This window comes from Lithobates pipiens, unplaced genomic scaffold (genome assembly GCF_037356315.1).
Source record: "Lithobates pipiens isolate NorthernLeopardFrog02 unplaced genomic scaffold, aLitPip1_a1.2 Scaffold_19, whole genome shotgun sequence".
Classification (NCBI taxonomy): domain Eukaryota; kingdom Metazoa; phylum Chordata; class Amphibia; order Anura; family Ranidae; genus Lithobates; species Lithobates pipiens.
Genome location: NW_027507764.1, coordinates 147,461,083 through 147,480,543, shown reverse-complemented (window position 1 = coordinate 147,480,543; position 19,461 = coordinate 147,461,083). Strand labels below are relative to the sequence as shown.

General features: G+C 42.6%; 1 protein-coding gene across 1 annotated transcript in view; it reads right to left on the bottom strand.

Moving 5' to 3' along the window:
* Positions 1-811: 811 nt before the first annotated feature.
* Positions 812-19,461, bottom strand: part of PLCL2 (phospholipase C like 2) — a 279,279-nt gene continuing 260,629 nt past the window's right edge. Inside the window, exon 7 of the mRNA XM_077491381.1 lies at positions 812-1,809. Coding sequence (XP_077347507.1) covers positions 1,630-1,809 — 180 coding nt within the window. The 3' untranslated portion in view covers positions 812-1,629. The remainder of the gene's footprint in view (positions 1,810-19,461) is intronic.

Sequence of the window (19,461 nt, the reverse complement as noted above, 5' to 3'; positions counted from 1 at the left end):
GACGAACTTCCAGCCGAGTTCGCTGTAGCAAACTCAGCCTGAAGCGGGTACCTATGAAAACCAGGTACCTGCTCCCCCCAAAAGGTGCCAAATATGGCAGTGGGGGGGGGGGGGGGTGCCAGACAAGAAGACCTGCCCCTTTTGGGTGGATCTCCACAATAAGTTTGCCTCTACTACCTGGTTTGGTGTCTGTTTTCTTTGCTGTAGCACTACTACTGGAGATCAGGTTTTACTTTCAGCGATTTCCTGTGACATTGTATGTTTGTACACCCAACCTAACAGGTTAGATGGGCTGAGGTTCTTGGAAAGATTGAGGCAAAGAACAGAGGACCCATCCTAATCAGCAGCTCCTACAGGATAGCGCTACATATATATATATATATATATATATATATGCTGTGGCAAACATTCCCTATTCCACACTGCCTCAATCTGTCCTCCAAGCTATAAATTCCCTATTCCGCATCACTTGACTCTACAATCATCTGTACACATTCCCCAGTTCCACATCGTCCCTTTCTGTATGCGGTGTTTGTAAATCCCCTAGGCCACACTGTCAAATTTTGTATGCTGTGTTTGCACATAAGTAAAGCCTACATATAAGCTGGTCATTTTATGAAAGGGCCATGTAGTTGTATTTGCCCCAGGCTAAAAGTTTACACAACATCCCTGGGGTTCATATATTTATGTATAAATCTGTATAATATATAAATCTGTGATAACAAATTTCTAGAAATCATAAAGTTTCCATTTCATGGTCAATGCAATTTGCTTTTGTACAACCCCTTTCCAAAAGACATTGGCCACACAATCGTTTTCTCCACCCTTTTATTAAATTAAAACAAAAAGGCTATAATATCTGTTAAAATGCATGACAAATAAGATAATAAAACTTTTTTTTTCTTCAATGTGGACACATCACAAAATAAAAAAGAATATATATATTTACAATATATCTTCAAATTTGGTCACTTTTACATTAGATATTAACAGTTCTAAAATTGTGTGGCAAAATGACCTACTGTGTGTGTAATGTGAAGTGCACATTTGACTGTTATTTTTTGTGTTTTGGCTACCTACAGTGCACAGATATCTGTTGCTCTAAGGTTTATTGCATCCTATGTTCTTTATTTATATACAATATGGCTCAATCAGAACACAAAGTTACCAGCCATGTCTTAAAACATACTATTCAGTGCAACACATTTCAGTCCTTTGAGCACTATATATTTTACAATAAGCACACGTTTTATGAAATGTGAGGTTTTTTTTTTCTTATTTAAATATATAGATATCTATTAAAATCTAACTTTAAAACACTGCTACGCTTCTTAAAGCAGCAAGTACCTCACTACCTGTTTTCTAGTCTATCAGGTCTATTATTTTTCCACACGCTCACTTTTGGCCAGTGGCGCCAGCTTCAATCTGCAGTAATCATTCCTTCATTGAAAAAAATCCACAAATTTGCAGATGATCAGACTTGGCAACCTCCAGTTGTGCTTCAAAAAATAATATATTTGTGGGGGTTTTTTTTTAGTAAGTGCAAAGCAAACATCCTGTGCAGCTACATTGGTCCGAGGATTAGAAATGTAACCATGATCAGAGTTCCAGGCTGTAGGTTTTGGTGCTTCAATCACCAGTTTCGTCCCCTGCTTTTTCTGGTATGACTTCCAGGCTCCTTCTAGGTTTGGAGACCTCTGTGCTTCCAGCGGTTGCCTTGTTTAGTCCACAAGATAAAGCAGCATAGTGAATTTGCTTTAGGTTCTCGGTGGTTTCTGTTTTGGCATACTTGAGAAGATCCGCTTGACCCTGCAGGATTAAACAGAAAAATCTGAATTAGATTTAGCGGATAATGCTTGAAATGTAGGATAATGCTTTTGCTTACAGAAAAGTCATATTTTCAAACCACTTATCATAGTACGGGTTGCAGCACGCTGAACAGTCCAGAATTTTTTTTTCCTGGTTACCAATATTTCTTTCTGGGGTTTTCCCAGACAAAATGGGTGACATAATATGCATGGACAGGTTTCTGCATAGCCAACAGAAGGCATGGCCTAAGGCAAAGGGGCTGCCATTACATGATGTTCCTGACAGTCAATAAAGCACTACATTGGTTTTGTACATCTGTAACAGAATTGCTGGCAAAGGAGGGGAAGAGTAAATCGACTTTTCTAGTTGTACTGATGTAAACTAAGTGAACTCTCCTATTTCACTCCGTAGGGTTGATTTACTAAAACCGGTGCAAAACCTGATGCATCTCTGGAAGCAAACCAATCCGCCTCCATTTTTTTTTTGTCAAAGCCTAATTGAACAAGCTGAAGGTAAAGGCAGATTGGCTACCATGCGCAGCTGCACCAGATTTTGCACTTTAAAGTTTTAGTAAATCAATCCCAGTGTCCCTTGTGTTGCATTTGTATGACATTTTTTTGTATGTGTATGACATTTTTTTTTTTATTAGTTTTATATTAAGCTAGCCAGTCAACAGGGGGTGAGAGAGGCTGGTATAGACAACTTGTCTAGGTGGGCAAAAAATATCAACCTGGATGTGACCAATGGACCCAAGGCTGTATTATGGTTGAATGTGTATAAATCAGCTCCAGACAGAAGCAATAACAGAAGCAATTTGTATAAACAGTGGTTTCACACTAAGGATCATCAAGATTGCTGATCTTCTCACCCAGTTATTATTATTATACAGGATTTATATAGCGCCAAAAGTTGAGCAGCTCTTTACAACATTAGGGCAGACAGTACAATTCAATACAGGAGGAATCAGAGGGTCCTACTCATTAGCGCTTACAATCTAGAAGGGAGGTTCAAGTGATACAAAAGGTAATAAACTGTGGGGGATGAGCTGATGAAAATGAAAGTACAGTTGTTAGGTGGAGGCCGGATAGGCTTCTCTGAAAAGAAAAGTTTTCAGGGAATGCCTAAAGGTGGATAGAGTTTTAGATAGTCGGACAGATTGGGGTAGGGAACTCCAAAGGATGAGAGAGGCTCGGGAGAAGTCCTGGAGGCGAGTATGGGAGGAGGTGACGAGGGAGATAGAGAGCAGGTGGTCTTGGGAGGAACGAAGAGAATGATTTGATTGATATTCACCCAATGATGGAAAGAAAGTCCAGGAGGCTCGTGGAAACCCAAGTAATGATACCCATACTCCATTTGTTATTCAGTATACAGTAATTTGTCACCTTGGATAAACACTAGGAGATAATAGCAATAACATTAAAGTGGTTGTAAACCTCATATGCATAAGTGCTCAAATACATGCATAATTTTATAGTTTGTTCTGTAAAAATCCAAAGCACTGTATTTTTACCTCTGTTCCTGTCGCAGCTCTCTGAAAATCTCCAGTCCGTGGGCAATATCTATGGACAGGAGCTTGGGTGGCGGAGTCATGACATCACTGGCCCCACCTCCTAGCTGTACACTCACACAATAGCAGTGCGTATGGTGCTGGAAGTATTCACGTACGTCACTTCCTGCTGGGAGGTGGGGCCAGTGATGTCACCACTCTGCTGCCTATGGACCGGAGATGCATATGAGGTTTACAACCACTTGAAATTAAACACACTTTTACTCAGGCTGGGGCAGCAGGAGACACGCACCCTTCACCCATGATTGTGCAGGAGTCTTCTCTGCATGTATGTCAATCAAAGGAGAGGGGGCGTAGCAGCACCTTTTGTTTGCATGTGTTGGATTTTTATTCAGTAGCTAAGTGGGGAGGATTACAGGTGACAGGCTGCTCGTTTCCTTGCCAGACTGCGCACAAATGAGTTGTACTGCTTTGCGGAGTTCGCTAAAAAAAATTCAGTTTACTTTTTGTTATCTTGGTTTACAACCACTTTAAATAAAAGGTGTGTAACAATCTATCTAGATAGGGAGATAGGGTCATGTAATGTGTCATTTTATTTGACCATGGCAAACAACATGCATTCATGTATTTCTATATATAGAGAGAAATATTTATCATGAACTTCTAGATTGTAAGCTCTAACAAACAGGTCCCTCTGATTCCTCTTGTACTAAATTGTATGGTAACTACTGTCTGCCCTTGTGTTGTAAAGTGCTGCGTAAACTGTTGGCGCTATATAAATCCTGTATAATAATAATCATTTCCATACGGTGTCAATTTAATGTAAAATATGTAGCCATAATAGCTTCCTCGCTGAACTTTTTAGAAACAAATGTCTCATCTGCATAAAAGATACACTGTAAATGATTATAAAATGTCATATAAAACTGCACAAAATGGAGAACATTGGCCTTGTATATGGACCTTTCCCGAGTATACATATTTATGGCAGAATTCCAATAAAAACAACAGTAGGCATTAAATACTTACAACATATTTGTAGTTGTGTACAGCTACTCTTCACATGTCACATGACCCCTTTTTTTACTCCCATTTCCTGTATGCTCCCTGAACACTTGCCCCTTCAGCTCACGGTGCCTGAAAGCATGTTAGATTGACAGTAATGTGCAATGCACTTAGACGGCTTTCACACCAATCCGCCCATAGTGTCGACGGTAAAACACCGCTATTTTTAGTGGCATTTTACTGTCAGATTTTCATCGCATTTTGGCCGCTAGTGGGGCGCTTTTACCCCCCGCTTGCGGCCGAGAAAGGGTTAAAACCGCCCGCAATATGCCACAATAGCGATGTTTTGCCAGCGGTATTGCAGCGCTGCCCCATTAATTTCAATGGGGAGCAGCGGTGGAGGAGTGGTAAACACACCGCTCCTTCACCGCTCCAAAGAAGCTGCTGGCAGGACTTTTCCTGATGTCCTGCCAGCACACCGCTCCAGTGCGAAAGTCCGGGCTTTCACACTAGAAACAATGGAGAAGCAGTTTAAGGGCAGATTGCAGGCGCTATTTCTAACGCTATAGCGCCTGCAAAACACCCTCGGTGTGAAAGGGGTCTTAAAGCGGTACTAAAACCACAAAAATAAATAAATAAATAAATTGCATGGCTCTCTCAACGGACGACACGCTGTTCACTGAGATGCAGTGATGTCACTGGCTGTTATTACAGTAAATATCTCCTAAACTGTCCAAGTTTAGAAGATATTTACTGTACCTACAGGTAAGCCTTTTTTAGGCATAACTGTAGGTACAAGAAAACAATCGGGGCTTTACTTCCACTTTAACCACTTCAGCTCTGGAAGGTTACTTTAACTGACAATTGCGCGGTCGTGCAATGCTGTACCCAAATAAAATGTATGGGTTTTTTTCCCCCACAAATAGAGATTTCTTTTGGGGGTATTTGATCACCTCTACCGTTTAAATTTTTTGCGCTATAAACAATTGTGGAAAAAACAAACAATATTTTTTTACTTTCTGCTATAAAACATATGCAAATAAAAAAAGTGTACAAAATCTAATTTCTTCATAAATGTAGGCCAATATGTTATCTGTGACATATTTTTGGTAAAAAAAAAAAATCCCAGTAAGAGTATATTGATTGGTTTGTGCAAATGTTATAGATTTAGGGACTTTATTTTTTTTACATTTTTTTTTTACTAGTAATGGCAGCGATCAGCGATTTTTAGCGGGACTGTGACATTGCGGCACACACAAAAAAGCAGTCACTGTATAAATGACACTGGCAGGGTAGGGGTTAACACCAGGGGCAATCAAAGGGTTAAGTGTGTTCCATATGAGTGTTTTCTAACTCTGGGGGTGCTTTGACTACAGGAAAACAGAGATCTGTGTTTCTGCAGAAACACAAGATTTTCCCCTCTGGCAGAACAGTGGTCTGCCTAGTTTACATAGGCAGACCACCCTTATGCCTCTCCCTTGACGATTGGCAGGTTCCAGGTGGGCATCACGAGCACTCCCCAGAGCAGAAGTAGAAAATCACGTACTGGTACATAAATTTGTGCTTAAGGGCCACCCTGCCGCAGCAGATGTACATGGGGGCAGTCCTTAAGTGGTTAAAGTGGTTCTACAGGCTGTAAAAACCTTCTGAGTGCATCTCCAGCTTCCTAGCCCCCACTTATACTTACCTGATCTTGATCTAGCGATGTGCATGAGAGCAGCGACTCTCTCCCTCCTCATAAGCTCAGACACATTGGCTCCTGCTGCTGGGGGGTGGGGTTGTACTGCACTCAGTGTGTATATGGACGGCTTTCTATGGGGGCACTCAGCATGGGCAAAGAGCCAGGAGCACCAGCGGGGGGACCCGAGAAGAGGATGATCAGGGCTGTTGTGTGCAAAACCACAGTACAGAGCAGGTTAGTATGACAGGTTTGTTATTAAAAAAAGACAAAGGTTTGCAATCACTAAGTTTTTGGACTCACAAAGCATAATTTTTCACTCTGAGCTAAATATTTGCTACTTTTTAGAAAATAAAGATTTTAGGTACTACCACTTTTAGTATTTATTTTATTAATTTTTTTAACAGTTTCCCGCTGCCAGAATGCAATACCACAACAGAAAGGATTCCCCCATCCACCTCAAATGTGTGGATGGGGGCATTAGATATATTTTTTTTTCATTCAAGAAAAACAATGAATGTATGGGTTGCCTTAGCATTTGTAACAATTACAGATTCAAAGTTAAACAAATGTGTGCATAAATTACACACGCAAATAAAAACCATAACATTTCTTGGCAGTTCTGGGCCTATCAACCATCTGTACATCACTTAACAGGACATCAGTAGTAAACATGAGCTTGTTAGAGCATCTAAAAACAGACATACGTTCTCTATTCACGCAGCTTGAGCATTACCAAATGTCACACCTGACGAGGTGCAACATTAGAACATCCGAAAAAAATGAAAGTGACGCTTCAGAAATGACATTTTTCCAGATAATCATTCTTTAGGTGGTAAGCCAAGATATTGAATGGAACTACAAAACACCAGCTATGCTTCCAATAATTATTTAAAGGGTAACCTGCCTAAACAGAAATATGGGTGTTGCCATTGCAGGACTGTCAATTGTAGCGTCACTAATTAGTGGGCCACTAACCACAAACAATTATGTAGTCAAATGCCTAGTACACGCCACTAGTTTTATTTTTTAAAAACCCCGAAGCTCTGGTTGGGGAGGCTCATCTGTTCGCCCCCCACCAGAACACTCCAGTCAGTGCTCTCAAACACTAGCTGATAGGGAGCTGGTCGGCAGACCTTTGGCCATGAGCCTTTTGACAGAAGCTGGCCCGGCTGCCATACACACGGGCCAAATGTCGGCCAGTTTCTATTGAACCGGCCAATGCTGGCCAACATTCAGCCCGTGTGTACTAGGCTTAATGCTTCATGTACACTAGCCTACACGGGCAGCTCCTAAACTTAAAGGGGTTGTAAACCCTTGCGGTTTTTCACCTCAATGCATTCTGGGGGTCTAAGTCCCCCCCAAAGCTCAGCCGAGGATTCAACTGATCCAGGAAGCTGCAAAAGGAAACTACAGTGGCTATGGAGTAGATAGGAATCTTGACAGAAGAGAAAAGAATAAAATGAAATGGTCTTTTCTCTCTGAGCAGACACAAAAGATTTGTTCTTCTAAGGACACTAGCAAAAAAACAAAAGGTGTGCTGGGCGTGGGTGGGGTTTACTGGGCTGCTCTTAGCCCTTGTACACACGGTCGGACATTCTGACGGAAAATGTCAGATCGGACCGTGTTGTCGGATAATCCGACCGTGTGTGGGCTTCATCTGACTTTTTCCGTCGGAATGTCCGACCAACAAAGTTTGAGAGCTCGATATAACATTTTCCAACAACATGATCCGATCGGACTTTGTCCAATTGTTTGTAGAGAATTCCGATCAGACAAAGTGCCACGCATGCTCAGATCAAATTCCTAGACCAAAGCTATTGGCTACTAGCCTGAACGTAGTCCAGTCGTAACTAAATAATGTCATCACGTTGCGAACGATCGGATTTTCCGACAACTTTGTCCGACCGCGTGTGTATGCAACACCAGTTTTGGACAAGATCCATCGGACAAAATCCGACGGATTTTGTTGTCGGAATGTCCGACCGTGTGTACAAGGGCTTACAGCCTTGCTTGCCAGTATTCCTCTGTAGGTAACAGTACACCCAGTGGTATAAGGAGGGATGTGGATAAGGTGGTACCACCGGTCCTCCTTCATGGGGCCCGGGCCAGCAGGGGGGCTTAGGCAGCAGGGTGAATTGAAATGTGGGTAGGGAGGGTGATCAGCATGGGGCAATTACTGGAACCAATCCCCCTGTATGACCCCAATTCTTTAAAATGCAGAGTGGAGGAAGGGGCCGGTTAATATGTCATAGTTACCAGCCCCTTCCTTTCCTGAATGAACACAATGAGTGATCAGTCCCGATCATTACTATGTTCATTCATAACTGAAGCATTGGCTGTATGGGGCCCCCGTGTCAGCTTGTATGTACAGGGGCCCTGTGGTTTCCAACAGCAGCCCTGAGTATAAGACTAAATTCCTGGGTCCTGTGATGTACAATTAAGAAATAAATATATTTTTTAATATTAATAAAAAAAAATAATAAAATAGGATGAATGGTTGTGCTCGTGCAGCCACTGCCTCTCCGCAGACTTGAATTGGCTGCCAGTACAAGTACACAGCACCTGGAAGATGAAGCCGCAAATAAACACGGCTTAATCAAGGGCCACAGGTACCAGCGTGAATGAGACCTAAGCCTTTTCTTTCCTTGCTTACTCTCACCTTTCCTTCTCCCGATGCTGTACAAGAATTGGAGAGATGTAATTGGTCTTTAAACAATAATTACAGTATTACTGCTGCACAGTGTGACACGGGGTTCTGCTAAAGAAATGTAGAGGGAAGCTATATAGTGACCTCCTTCCACTTATTGTCTGCCATGTCAAATGACACATTGGAGACTCCTTGCGCTATCTGCTCTATGCTTTTATGTTGGCTATTTAGGACGCCTCAGTTCTAATTAAACCGGAAAAAAACAGACAAGTTTTAATTCAAAGCAGACACGGTGAAAGACCTTACTGAGGCATATAATTGACATTTCACTCTACACTGGGACCCTGCAAGGTTCAGACAGCTATTCTTGTATTCTTGTTCTCTCGTGAATTATGCCACTGTTACTGCTATTTGCGGGAACAAAAAATACAAAGAAATGCTGTAGGAATTCTAAGAAAGTAATGACAATGCAATTGATTATGGCAGGCTGCAGGAAGCAGCGGTACCAATATGGGACACATTATCCAGAATACCTGGGAGTGGAGGCTTTCTTTACATCTCTTTGTAATGCAGGGCATTGTAGTGTCAATTAACAAAGCTGCTCATTATTTACCATGTTATTATCTTCTCATCGGATGGAAAAATGGAATTGAAATTCAAAAATGTAAATGTAAAATTCACAAAAATATATATTTAAACAGTTGTGAAATCTTCATTTGTTTGCATGAAATTAACGTTTAAAGTGGTAGTAAACTACAACAATAAAAAATAAAAAATGTGGGCCCCTGGGCGGTTTAAGGCCCGATTCACACCTATGCATTTTTAGTACATTTTTCAGATTTGTACTACAGAACGTGTTCCATAGGAAACCATGTTAAATAGACTATGTATGGTAAAATTCATACGGTTGGTGTGAATCAGGCCTAAGGCTAAGTTCACACATCTTCAGTGTGAATTTCCCCTCAGTTTTCACTGCAAATTTACAAAGCAGCTACTCAGATGCAAATTTTTGGAGCTGGCTGCCACCGATGCCTTTAATCACAATCATATAAACTGCGGTAAGGTGGCTCGGCTGCACCAACTGACGTACCTGTACGTCGGTCTGTGCATGTGGAACTGTGGGCAGGTGCCCCAGGGGGCTGCCTGTGGGTCTGGCAGACTCGATGTCTGCTGGCCACCCATGATCGTGGTGATTAAAAGGCAGAACAGGGATCTGCCAACGTAAACAAGGCGGATCCCCTGTTCTGACAGGGGAGGAGAGAGAGATCAGCTGTTCCTAGTGACACAGTGATCTCTCTATACTCCCTGTCAGTCCGTCCCACTGACAGTTAGAAAGCACCACCCTAGGGAACGCTTAACCCCTTGATCGCCCCTTAGTGTTAACCCCTTCCCTGTCAGTGCCATTTATTTAGGGATCAGTGCATTTTTATAGCACTGATCGCTGTATTGGTGTCACTGGTAACCAAAAAGTGTCACTTAGTGTCAGATTTGTCCGCCACAATGTCGCAAAAAAATGCTGATCCCCGCCATTACTGATAAAAACAATAAAAAATAAATAAAAAGTCCCTATATCTATCCCCTATTTTGCAGACTCTATAACTTTTGCGCAAACCAATCAATATATGCTTATTGCAATTTTTTTTACCATTCATCAATTTATTGGCCTAAACTGATGAATACGTTTGCGTTTATATATATATATATTTTTTTTTTTGGATATGTATTATAGCAGAAAGTAAAAAAAAAATATTTTTTACAAAACTGTCTGTCTTTTTTTGTTAATGTGCAAAAAATAAAAACTGCAGAGGTGATCAGATACCACCAAAAGAAAGCTCTATTTGTGGGGAAAAAGGACATCAATTTAGATTTGGTACAACTTCGCACAACTGCGCAATTGTCAGTTAAAGCAGCGCATTGCCGTATCACAACAAATGGCCTGATCATTAAGGGGGAAAATCCTTCCGGAGCTGAAGTGGGCTGAAGTGAGCTGGGAAGCCGCAGCTGAACGTAAAAAAAACCATTACCGGCAATAAACAAAATTGTGAAAAAAAAACATCCATACCAGGCCTGACCCCCCCCCCCCCCACATAAAATCCATACCAAAAAAAAAGCTAGGTTCCCGCCATCTGACAGTTCTTTAATCCCTGAGGAGCAACCCAGCATTGCACAGGTTGAGGACATCACAAGGGGGCCCTTTCGCTATTTAAGAACTGTCAGATGGTGGGGGCCTTCAGCGCCAGTGGAGCTTTTTATTCTTCTTTTTTCAAGTAGGTTGTGGGCGTCATTGACGATGGATCTACATCTGACACTTTTTTTGGTGAATGAGTAGGGGTACAATCTGGGGGTCCCCTTGTTAAAGAGGGCTTCCAGATTTCGATAATCTCCCTGCCTGCAGACCCCCACAGTCACCAGTTAGGGTTGTAGGAAAGAGGCCCTTGTCACCTAGAGACCCCCTGCCTTAAAGCAGCCCCCCGTGTTGAGGGCATGTGGCCTGGTATGGTTCAGGAGAGGGAGGGGCTCTCTCGCTCTCCCTTCCCTTTCCTTGGCCAGCCAGGCTGCATGCTTGGATAAGGGCCTGGTGTGGATTTTTTTTGGGGGGGGGGGATCCATGCCATTAAAAAAAAAAAGTATATTTGGCATGGGGGTTCCCTTCAGAATCCATACCAGTTCTAAAGGTAGTGATGACCTGACTTGCAGGCAAATTTCATTAAAATCTATGGCACAAGTTGGATAGAAGTCGCCTTGAAGTAGTACAGAAACCTTTTCTAAAGTCAAAACAACTTCAGTAGTGCTAATTAAGACAGTATTGAGTAAAATTTCACATGTCACGTGAATTGGGGTCTCACAAGTCCTATCCTAAGTCACGGCAGTGTGAATCGAGCCTAAAATGTCATTCTCTTTTACAGAAATCTTCTGTTTTTTGCCATCTGAAACAGGGGTGCAGATCTTGTGTGTCCATACCCCCCCCCCCCCCCCCCCCCGGGCAATGGTTCCTTCTGCCAATTCCCAATCACTACAGGACACAGTAGTGACGTGGAGGTAAGCAGAAAGAAATACTTAACACAGAGCTGAAGCCTCCAATAAAAATATATAAATATGTATGGAACAGTATAATACTCCCTTCCCCATTTCAGATTTACACATACAGTATATTAGAAAATGGTTACAATTTGTCCCCATTTTCAGTGGACTGTCCCCGTATTGAGTTTTCTGTTGCCAGGAAACAAGTATCCCTGGAGTTGTTGTCCCTGGCCACCTGGTATTGCGGAGCGGAGGCGTAGTCACCCTTGTGGGGTTCTTGTGGGGTTCTTGTGGGGTTCCATGAGTTCTGATGCGGTAATCATCCCACTTTTTTTTTTTTTCAACTTCAGCGCTGCAGTGTTATCTGTGATCTTCAAACCTCATATAAAGCGGAAGGCAAAAGTCAAGGAAGGCTCCCCCAAGCTCCTTCATGACTTGGATGCGCACTGTCGCATGGCACTGAAAATTACGAATTCACTGTGCCCTGCTGTTATATCTTACAGTAGGTCTGTACTTTGAGAAGTCTGTATTGAGGTGGGGGACAGGTCTGTACTGAGAAGTATTTGGGGGGTTGGTCTCTACTGGGGGTAATTTGGGGGAGAGAGCTCTGTACTGGCGATGGGATTTTGGAGGGAGAAATCTGTACTAGGGGTAACTTGGAGGGACCTACCATCTGTACAGGGAGGGATTTGGGGAGAGAAAGCTCTACAATGGGAGGGATTTGGGGATGGGAATCTCTACAGGGTGGGATTTGAACTTCCCACGCCTGCACCCTGCAATTTGCGCCTTATGCACTCCTGACCCCTGTGCTCTGTGCATTACACACTCCTGATATCTGCACTCAGTTGTTACATTCTCTTGATTTATGCACTCTGCAATACATACTCCTGATCCCTGCACTCTGAACCATGCACTCTTGACTTGCACACAGTGCCCAAGGCATTTTTTCTTTGTATTGTTTCAATATTTGCCTCTTGGTTACAAATGGGGGTGTGGTTAAATGCAGGTATGGTTAGTAGGCTGTCCCTGGATTTCATTTAGAAAATCTGGTAACCTTATATTACAATGTTCTTTACAACTCAGCCCAAGACTACAATGCCTCCAGATAGAAAAGATCATATACCGAAATCTATATAACTGTAGCCTTATCTTAGAAATCAGAGTGAAAAATATACCCCCTGGAGAACTTGGCAACCTGACCATTAACAGTCTACATTCACCTGCATGAGCTACAATTCACTAAAATTAGAAGACTTTAAAGGAAAAAAAAAATAATTACTGGTCGAAAAAGAAGCCTTAATCCAAAAACCAGATATTATCAACAAACAGATCAGTATGTTCTGTATTTGCCATCTATTTTATTTGGTTTAATTCAAATGGCTGAACTTTATCAGCAATCTACAATGGGATCAGATGGAGTTCACTGCTCAACCACATCAAAAAAATTATATTGAAAGCATGTCCATGTTTAGCTAAATGGAAGACTGGATCCTTAAACAAGCAGCACGTAGGATTTTCAAGCTTAAAAAAAAATAAAAATACTTGATGTGGGGTCGATACTGTGACCCCACATCAAGTATATTATAGGAGAAAACTGCTAAACCTGTCCTGGGTTCACATGCATGTTGCATACCTATTACTGAATACCTGAGAAAATGTTAGGTAGTACCAAACAGCTTTATAACATCAAAATTAAGAGGGCCTTTCAACTTTTTTAAAAAAATAACTTTAGCTCATTGCATCCCCCCAATATTAGAAAAATACTAATATTTTTAATTTTTCTCAATACCTTTGTTAAACTCTTCTACTGTCCTACCTCCTCCTTCCCCGTCTAGGTGATCTCAGCATATTCTGGACGGCCTGCAGCCTCCTAGGTTATCCACGTCATGTAATCCAAAGAGCTGAAGGCATTAACTCCAAGCTATTGCAAGATTTAATCATTCTTGATTTAACTTGTGTACTTGTTACCTTAGTGTCATAATGTGAGTATCAATGGATGTTGCCATGGTATTACCAATGTCAGTGGATGTGCATGTTATGATGCTAGATCTCGGAGAACGCATGTGCAGCTAAATCTCGGAGCACGCATGTGCAGCTAAATCTCGGAGTACGCATGTGCAGCTAGATCACAGAGCACGCATGTGCAGCTACATCACGCAGCACGCATGTGCAGCTACACCACGGAGCACGCATGTGCAGCTACACCACGGAGCATGCATGTGCAGCTACATCACAGAGCACGCATGTGCAGCTACATCACGGAGCACGCATGTGCAGCTACATCACGGAGTATGTGCAGCTATATCTCAGAGCATGCATGTGCAGCTAGATCACGGAGTGCGCAGTCGCTGCTAGATCTCGGAACACACATGCGTGGCTAAATCTCGGAGCATGCATGTGCAGCTAGATCTTGGAGTATGCATGTGCAGTTAAATCATGGAGCATGCATGTGCAGCTAAATCACGGAGCACACATGTGCAGCTAAATCACGGAGCACGCATGTGCAGCTAGATCTCGGAGCATGCATGTGCAGCTAGATCTCGGAGCATGCATGTGCAGGATCCACTGCCGCATAATCAGGGGGGCAGCTGTCAAAGGGCAGGAAAACTGTCTCACAATATTCCCAATACAGGATTGAAAATGTTGTTGGGGGAGAAGCAATGCAGGAGTTGCAAGCACAATTATGCCCGTACTGTGCTGGCAGACCATCATTATCAGTTGTAAGATATAAAGTTTCAACATTTCATATTCCTGATCTGTGCCTGCTATACCATGCATTTGTATGAAAAATTGTCCTTTTCTCTTTGTATGGCTTCCTTTGTGTGAAATACTTGGTGCTCCTGTCAGTCACTCTGCTTTCCTATTAAAAACTGATCACACTAAGCAGGAGAACACTTCGTGGTCAGTTTTCTAGCTGTGCAGGGAACTCAGGCTGCTTTTCACCAATGATCAGACTTGTGCTGACACACCCTCCCCCTCCTCCATAGCCATTCAATGAAGAGATCAGCGTATAGCTGTTTCTCCTCCCCCATCTCTCTGAACTCCTTATGCAGCTGAGAACAGAGGGAATGGGATCACTGTGTGATAAAAGAAAAATAATGTTTTTAATCTACATAAACAAATGTTTTGCCTTTCATTTCTAATTTAAACTATATGAGGGTTCATATATACTTTACATACTGTTTGTCCTAACAATGGGTTAAAGATCTCAGGGCACGCATGGTGCATTGTATGTCGGTGCACTAATCTCAGTCTGCCCCCACTTTACTTGTGTGAATAGGAACACATAGCAGACATGGTGAGCACGTCTTAAATTTCACTGCAAAAGTAGAACTACACTTTTAGGAGATTGTCATATACTCAGTCATATATACTCAGTCATGCAACACTGTACCCATATGAAATGTTTGTCCTTACTTTGAAAATTAGTAAATTTTCTTCATAAATGTTGGCCAAAATTTATACTGCTACATATCTTTGGTAAAAAATAACCCAAATAAGTGCCTATTATTTGGTCTTTGTGAAAGTTATAGAGTCTACAAGCTATGGTGCCAATCACTGAAAATTGATCACATCCGATGTACTGGTAGCCTATCTCATTTCTTGAGACCCTAACAAGCCAGGAAAGTACAAATACCCCCCAAATGACACCTTTTTAGAAAGTAGACATTCCAAGGCATTCCAAGATATTCCAAGATATTTAGTAAGAGGCATGGGGAGTTTTTTGAAGTTGTAATTTTTTCCCCACAATTCTTTGCAAAATTAATTATTATTTTTTCTTCACAGAATTGTCATATTAACAGGTTATTTCTCATACACAGCATATGCATACCACAAATTCCAACCCAAAATACATTCTACTACTCCTTCTGAGTATGGCGATAGCACATTTGTTAGACTTTTACACAGCCTAGCCACACAGAGAGGCCCAACATGCAGAGAGAACCATCAGGCGTTCTAGGGACATAAATTACATATATACTGTAATTTCTAGACTACCTCTTATACTTTTGAAGGTCCTGGAGCACTAGGACAATGGAACGCCCAAAAAATTACCTCATTTTGGAAATTAAACACCCCAATGTATATTCTACGAGGCATAATGAGTCCTTTGAACATAATGTATTTTTTTTCCCACAGTTTTTGGAAAATGTGTAAAGAAAATGAAAACACTTTTTTTTTTTTTTTTTTACACAAAGTTGTCCATTTAAAAGATATTTCTAACACATGTACATAGCAAAAATTACGCCCCAAAATATTATTCTGCTACTCCTCCTGAGTATGGCGATACCACACGTGTAAGACTTTTACACATAGTTACATAGTAGGTGAGGTCGAAAAAGACACAAGTCCAACCTATGTGTGTTATTATGTGTCAGTATTACATTGTATATCCCTGTATGTTGCGGTCGTTCAGGTGCACATCTAATAGCTTCTTGAAACTATTGATGCCCCCTCCGCTGAGACCACCGCCTGTGTGCCGCTCTTACAGTAAAGAACCCTCTACGTAGTTTAAGGTTAAACCTATTTTCTTCTAATTTTAAGTAGTGGCCATGAGTCTTGTTAAACTAAATCCCTTCTGTGAAAAAGTTATATCCCTATTGTGGGGTCACCAGTATGGTATTTGTATATTGAAATCACATCCCCTCTCAAGCGTCTCTTCTCCAGAGAGAATAAGTTCAGTGCTTACAACCTTTCCTCATAACTAATATCCTCCAGACACTTTATTAGCTTTGTTGCCCTTCTTTGTACTCGTTCCATTTCCAGGACATCCTTCCTGAGGACTGGTGCTCAGAACTGGACAGCATACTCTAAGGCCGCGTACACACGGGCGGACTGTTCACCCAACTTTGTCCGTCCAACAGTTTCGGCAAACAGTCCGCTCAAAATTAGCATGGACGGACATGGCCACACACGACGAACGAACAGTTTGCTGAAACCGTGCGCGATGACGTGAACGGCACGTACGACGGGACGAAAAATACGACGTCCTATACACTGCATTATAGCTTTCGGCGTGAAAATCCTTTCTGAGCATGTGCGCAACTTTGTTTGACGAACAAGCCTACACATGAGCGGACTGTTCGCTGAAACAAGGTTTCAGCGGACAGTTTTTCGAAAATTCCGAAAAACCTTGTCCGTCCAACTGTCCGCTGAAACTGTCCGCTGAAAGCCCACACACGAGCGGACTGTCCGCCCAAACACTGTTCAGCGGACAAAGTTGGGCGAACAGTCCGCCCGTGTGTACGCGGCCTAAGTGTGGCCAGACCAGAGTCTTGTAGAGTGGGAGAATTATTGTTTTATCTATAGAATTAATCCCCTTTTTAATGCATGCCAATATTCTGTTTGCTTTGTTAGCAGCAGCTTGGCATTGCATGCCATTGCTGAGCCTATCATCTACTAGGACCCCCAGGTCATTTTCCATCCTAGATTCCCCCAGAGGTTCTCCCCCAGTGTATAGATTGCATTCATATTTTTGCCACCCAAATGCATCATTTTACATTTTTCTACATTGAACCTCATTTGCCATGTAGTTGCCCACCCCATTCATTTGTTCAGAGCTTTTTGCAAGTTTTCCACATCCTGTGGAGAAGTTATTGCCCTGCTTAGCTTAGTATTGTCCACAAATACAGAGATTGAACTGTTTACCCCATCCTCCAGGTCATTTATGAACACATTAAACAGGATTGGTCCCAGCACAGAACCCTGGGGGACCCCACTACCCACCCCTGACCATTCCGAGTACTCCCCATTTATCACTACCCTCTGAACTCGCCCTAGTAGCCAGGTTTCAATCCATGTACTCACCCTATGATCCATGCCTACAGACCTTATTTTGTACAGTAAACGTCTATGGGGAACTGTGTCAAATGCTTTTGCAAAATCCAGATACACCACGTTTATGGGCCTTCCTTTATCTTTATGGCAACTCACAGCCTGGCCATGGAGGCCCAACATGCAGGGAGCACTATCAGATGTTCTAGGGACATACATTACCAATCTAATTTGACTACCTATTACACTTTTGTGAGGCACTAATGAGAACTAATGTGGCATGGATGAGCAATGATGAGAACTGATGTGGCATGGATGTGGCATAAATGAGAACTGATGTGGCATAAATGTGGCACGGATGAGCACTGACATGGCATGGATGTTGCAAGGATGAGCACTTACATGGAATTAATGTGGCATGGATGAGCACAGATGTGGCACTAATGATCACTGATGTGGCACTGATGAGCACAGATGTGGCATGAATGTGGCATGGATGAACACTGATGAGAACTGATGTGGCATGGATGTGGCATAAATGAGAACTGATGTGGCATAAATGTGGCATGGATGAGCACTGACATGGCATGGATGTTGCAAGGATGAGCACTTACATGGAATTAATGTGGCATGGATGAGCACAGATGTGGCACTAATGATCACTGATGTGGCACTGATGATCACCGATGTGGCAAGGATGATCACCGATGTGGCACGGATGATCACCGATGTGGCACGGATGATCACCGATGTGGCACGGATGATCACCGATGTTGCAAGGATGTGGCACGGGTGATCACTGATATGGCATGGATGTAGTACGGATGATCACGATGTGGCATTGATGACCACTGATGTGGCATAGATGATCACTGATGTGGCATGGATGTGGTCAGATGGTCATGTGCTCAGTGGATTGCTTTAAGAAGGGCCTGGATTATTTCCTAAGTGTACATAATATAACAGGGTACTAACATTTATAGGTAAAGTTGATCCGGGGAAAATCCGATTGCCTCTTGGGGGATCAGGAATTTTTTTCCCTGCTTTAGCAAATTGGATCATGCTCTGCTGGGGTTTTTTGCCTTCCTCTGGATCAACTGTGGGTATAGAATTGGGTATATGGGATTGTATGATAATATAATATTTTTTTTTTTTTTTGTGGTTGAACTGGATGGACTTGTGTCTTTTTTCAACCTGACTAACTATGTAACTATGTGGCATGGATGTGGCACGAATGATCACTGATATGGCATGGATGTGGCACGGATGATCACTGATATGGCATGGATGTGGCTCGGATGATCACGGATATGGAATTAAGTGGCACAGATGATTGCTGATGTGGCATGGATGTGGCACAGATGATCACTGATGTGGCATGGATGAGTCAGGGATGGAGCATGGATGAGCATGAATGTGGATGGATGAGTCAGGGATGGAGCATGGATGAGCATGAATGTGGATGAATGAGTCAGGGATGGAGCATGGATGAGCATGAATGTGGATGGATGAGCCAGGGATGGATGGATGAGCCAGGGATGTAGCATAAATGAGGATGGATGAGCCAGGAATGGAGCATGAATGAGGATAGATGAGCCAGGGAGTATGAATGTGGACACTCTGTGGGCACATCAGATCCAGCACACAGTGTTGCTGCACCGGCTCCCTCCTCTCCTCACACACTGTACCAATCTGCATAAGAAGCCGAACTGGACATGCTCCGGTCTGTTTACAAATGATCACTTGTAAACAGATAGATGGAGTGATCAGGTGGTAAAGGGCCGCTGTCATTGGCCCTTTACCCCAATCCCTGACACCCCGGGTCTGGGAGACCTGACGGTCAAGGATATTACTGGGGACGTGATTCTGGGATGACGTTATAGTACGCCCTCCCAGAATGATCCGACCACGCTTTAGCCGTCTTTCAGCTATGGCCTGGTCGGCAAGCGGTTAAAGTGGAACTTTTATGCCAACTAATTAAAATTGTCAGACAGGCAAGATTTTTAATGCAGAAGA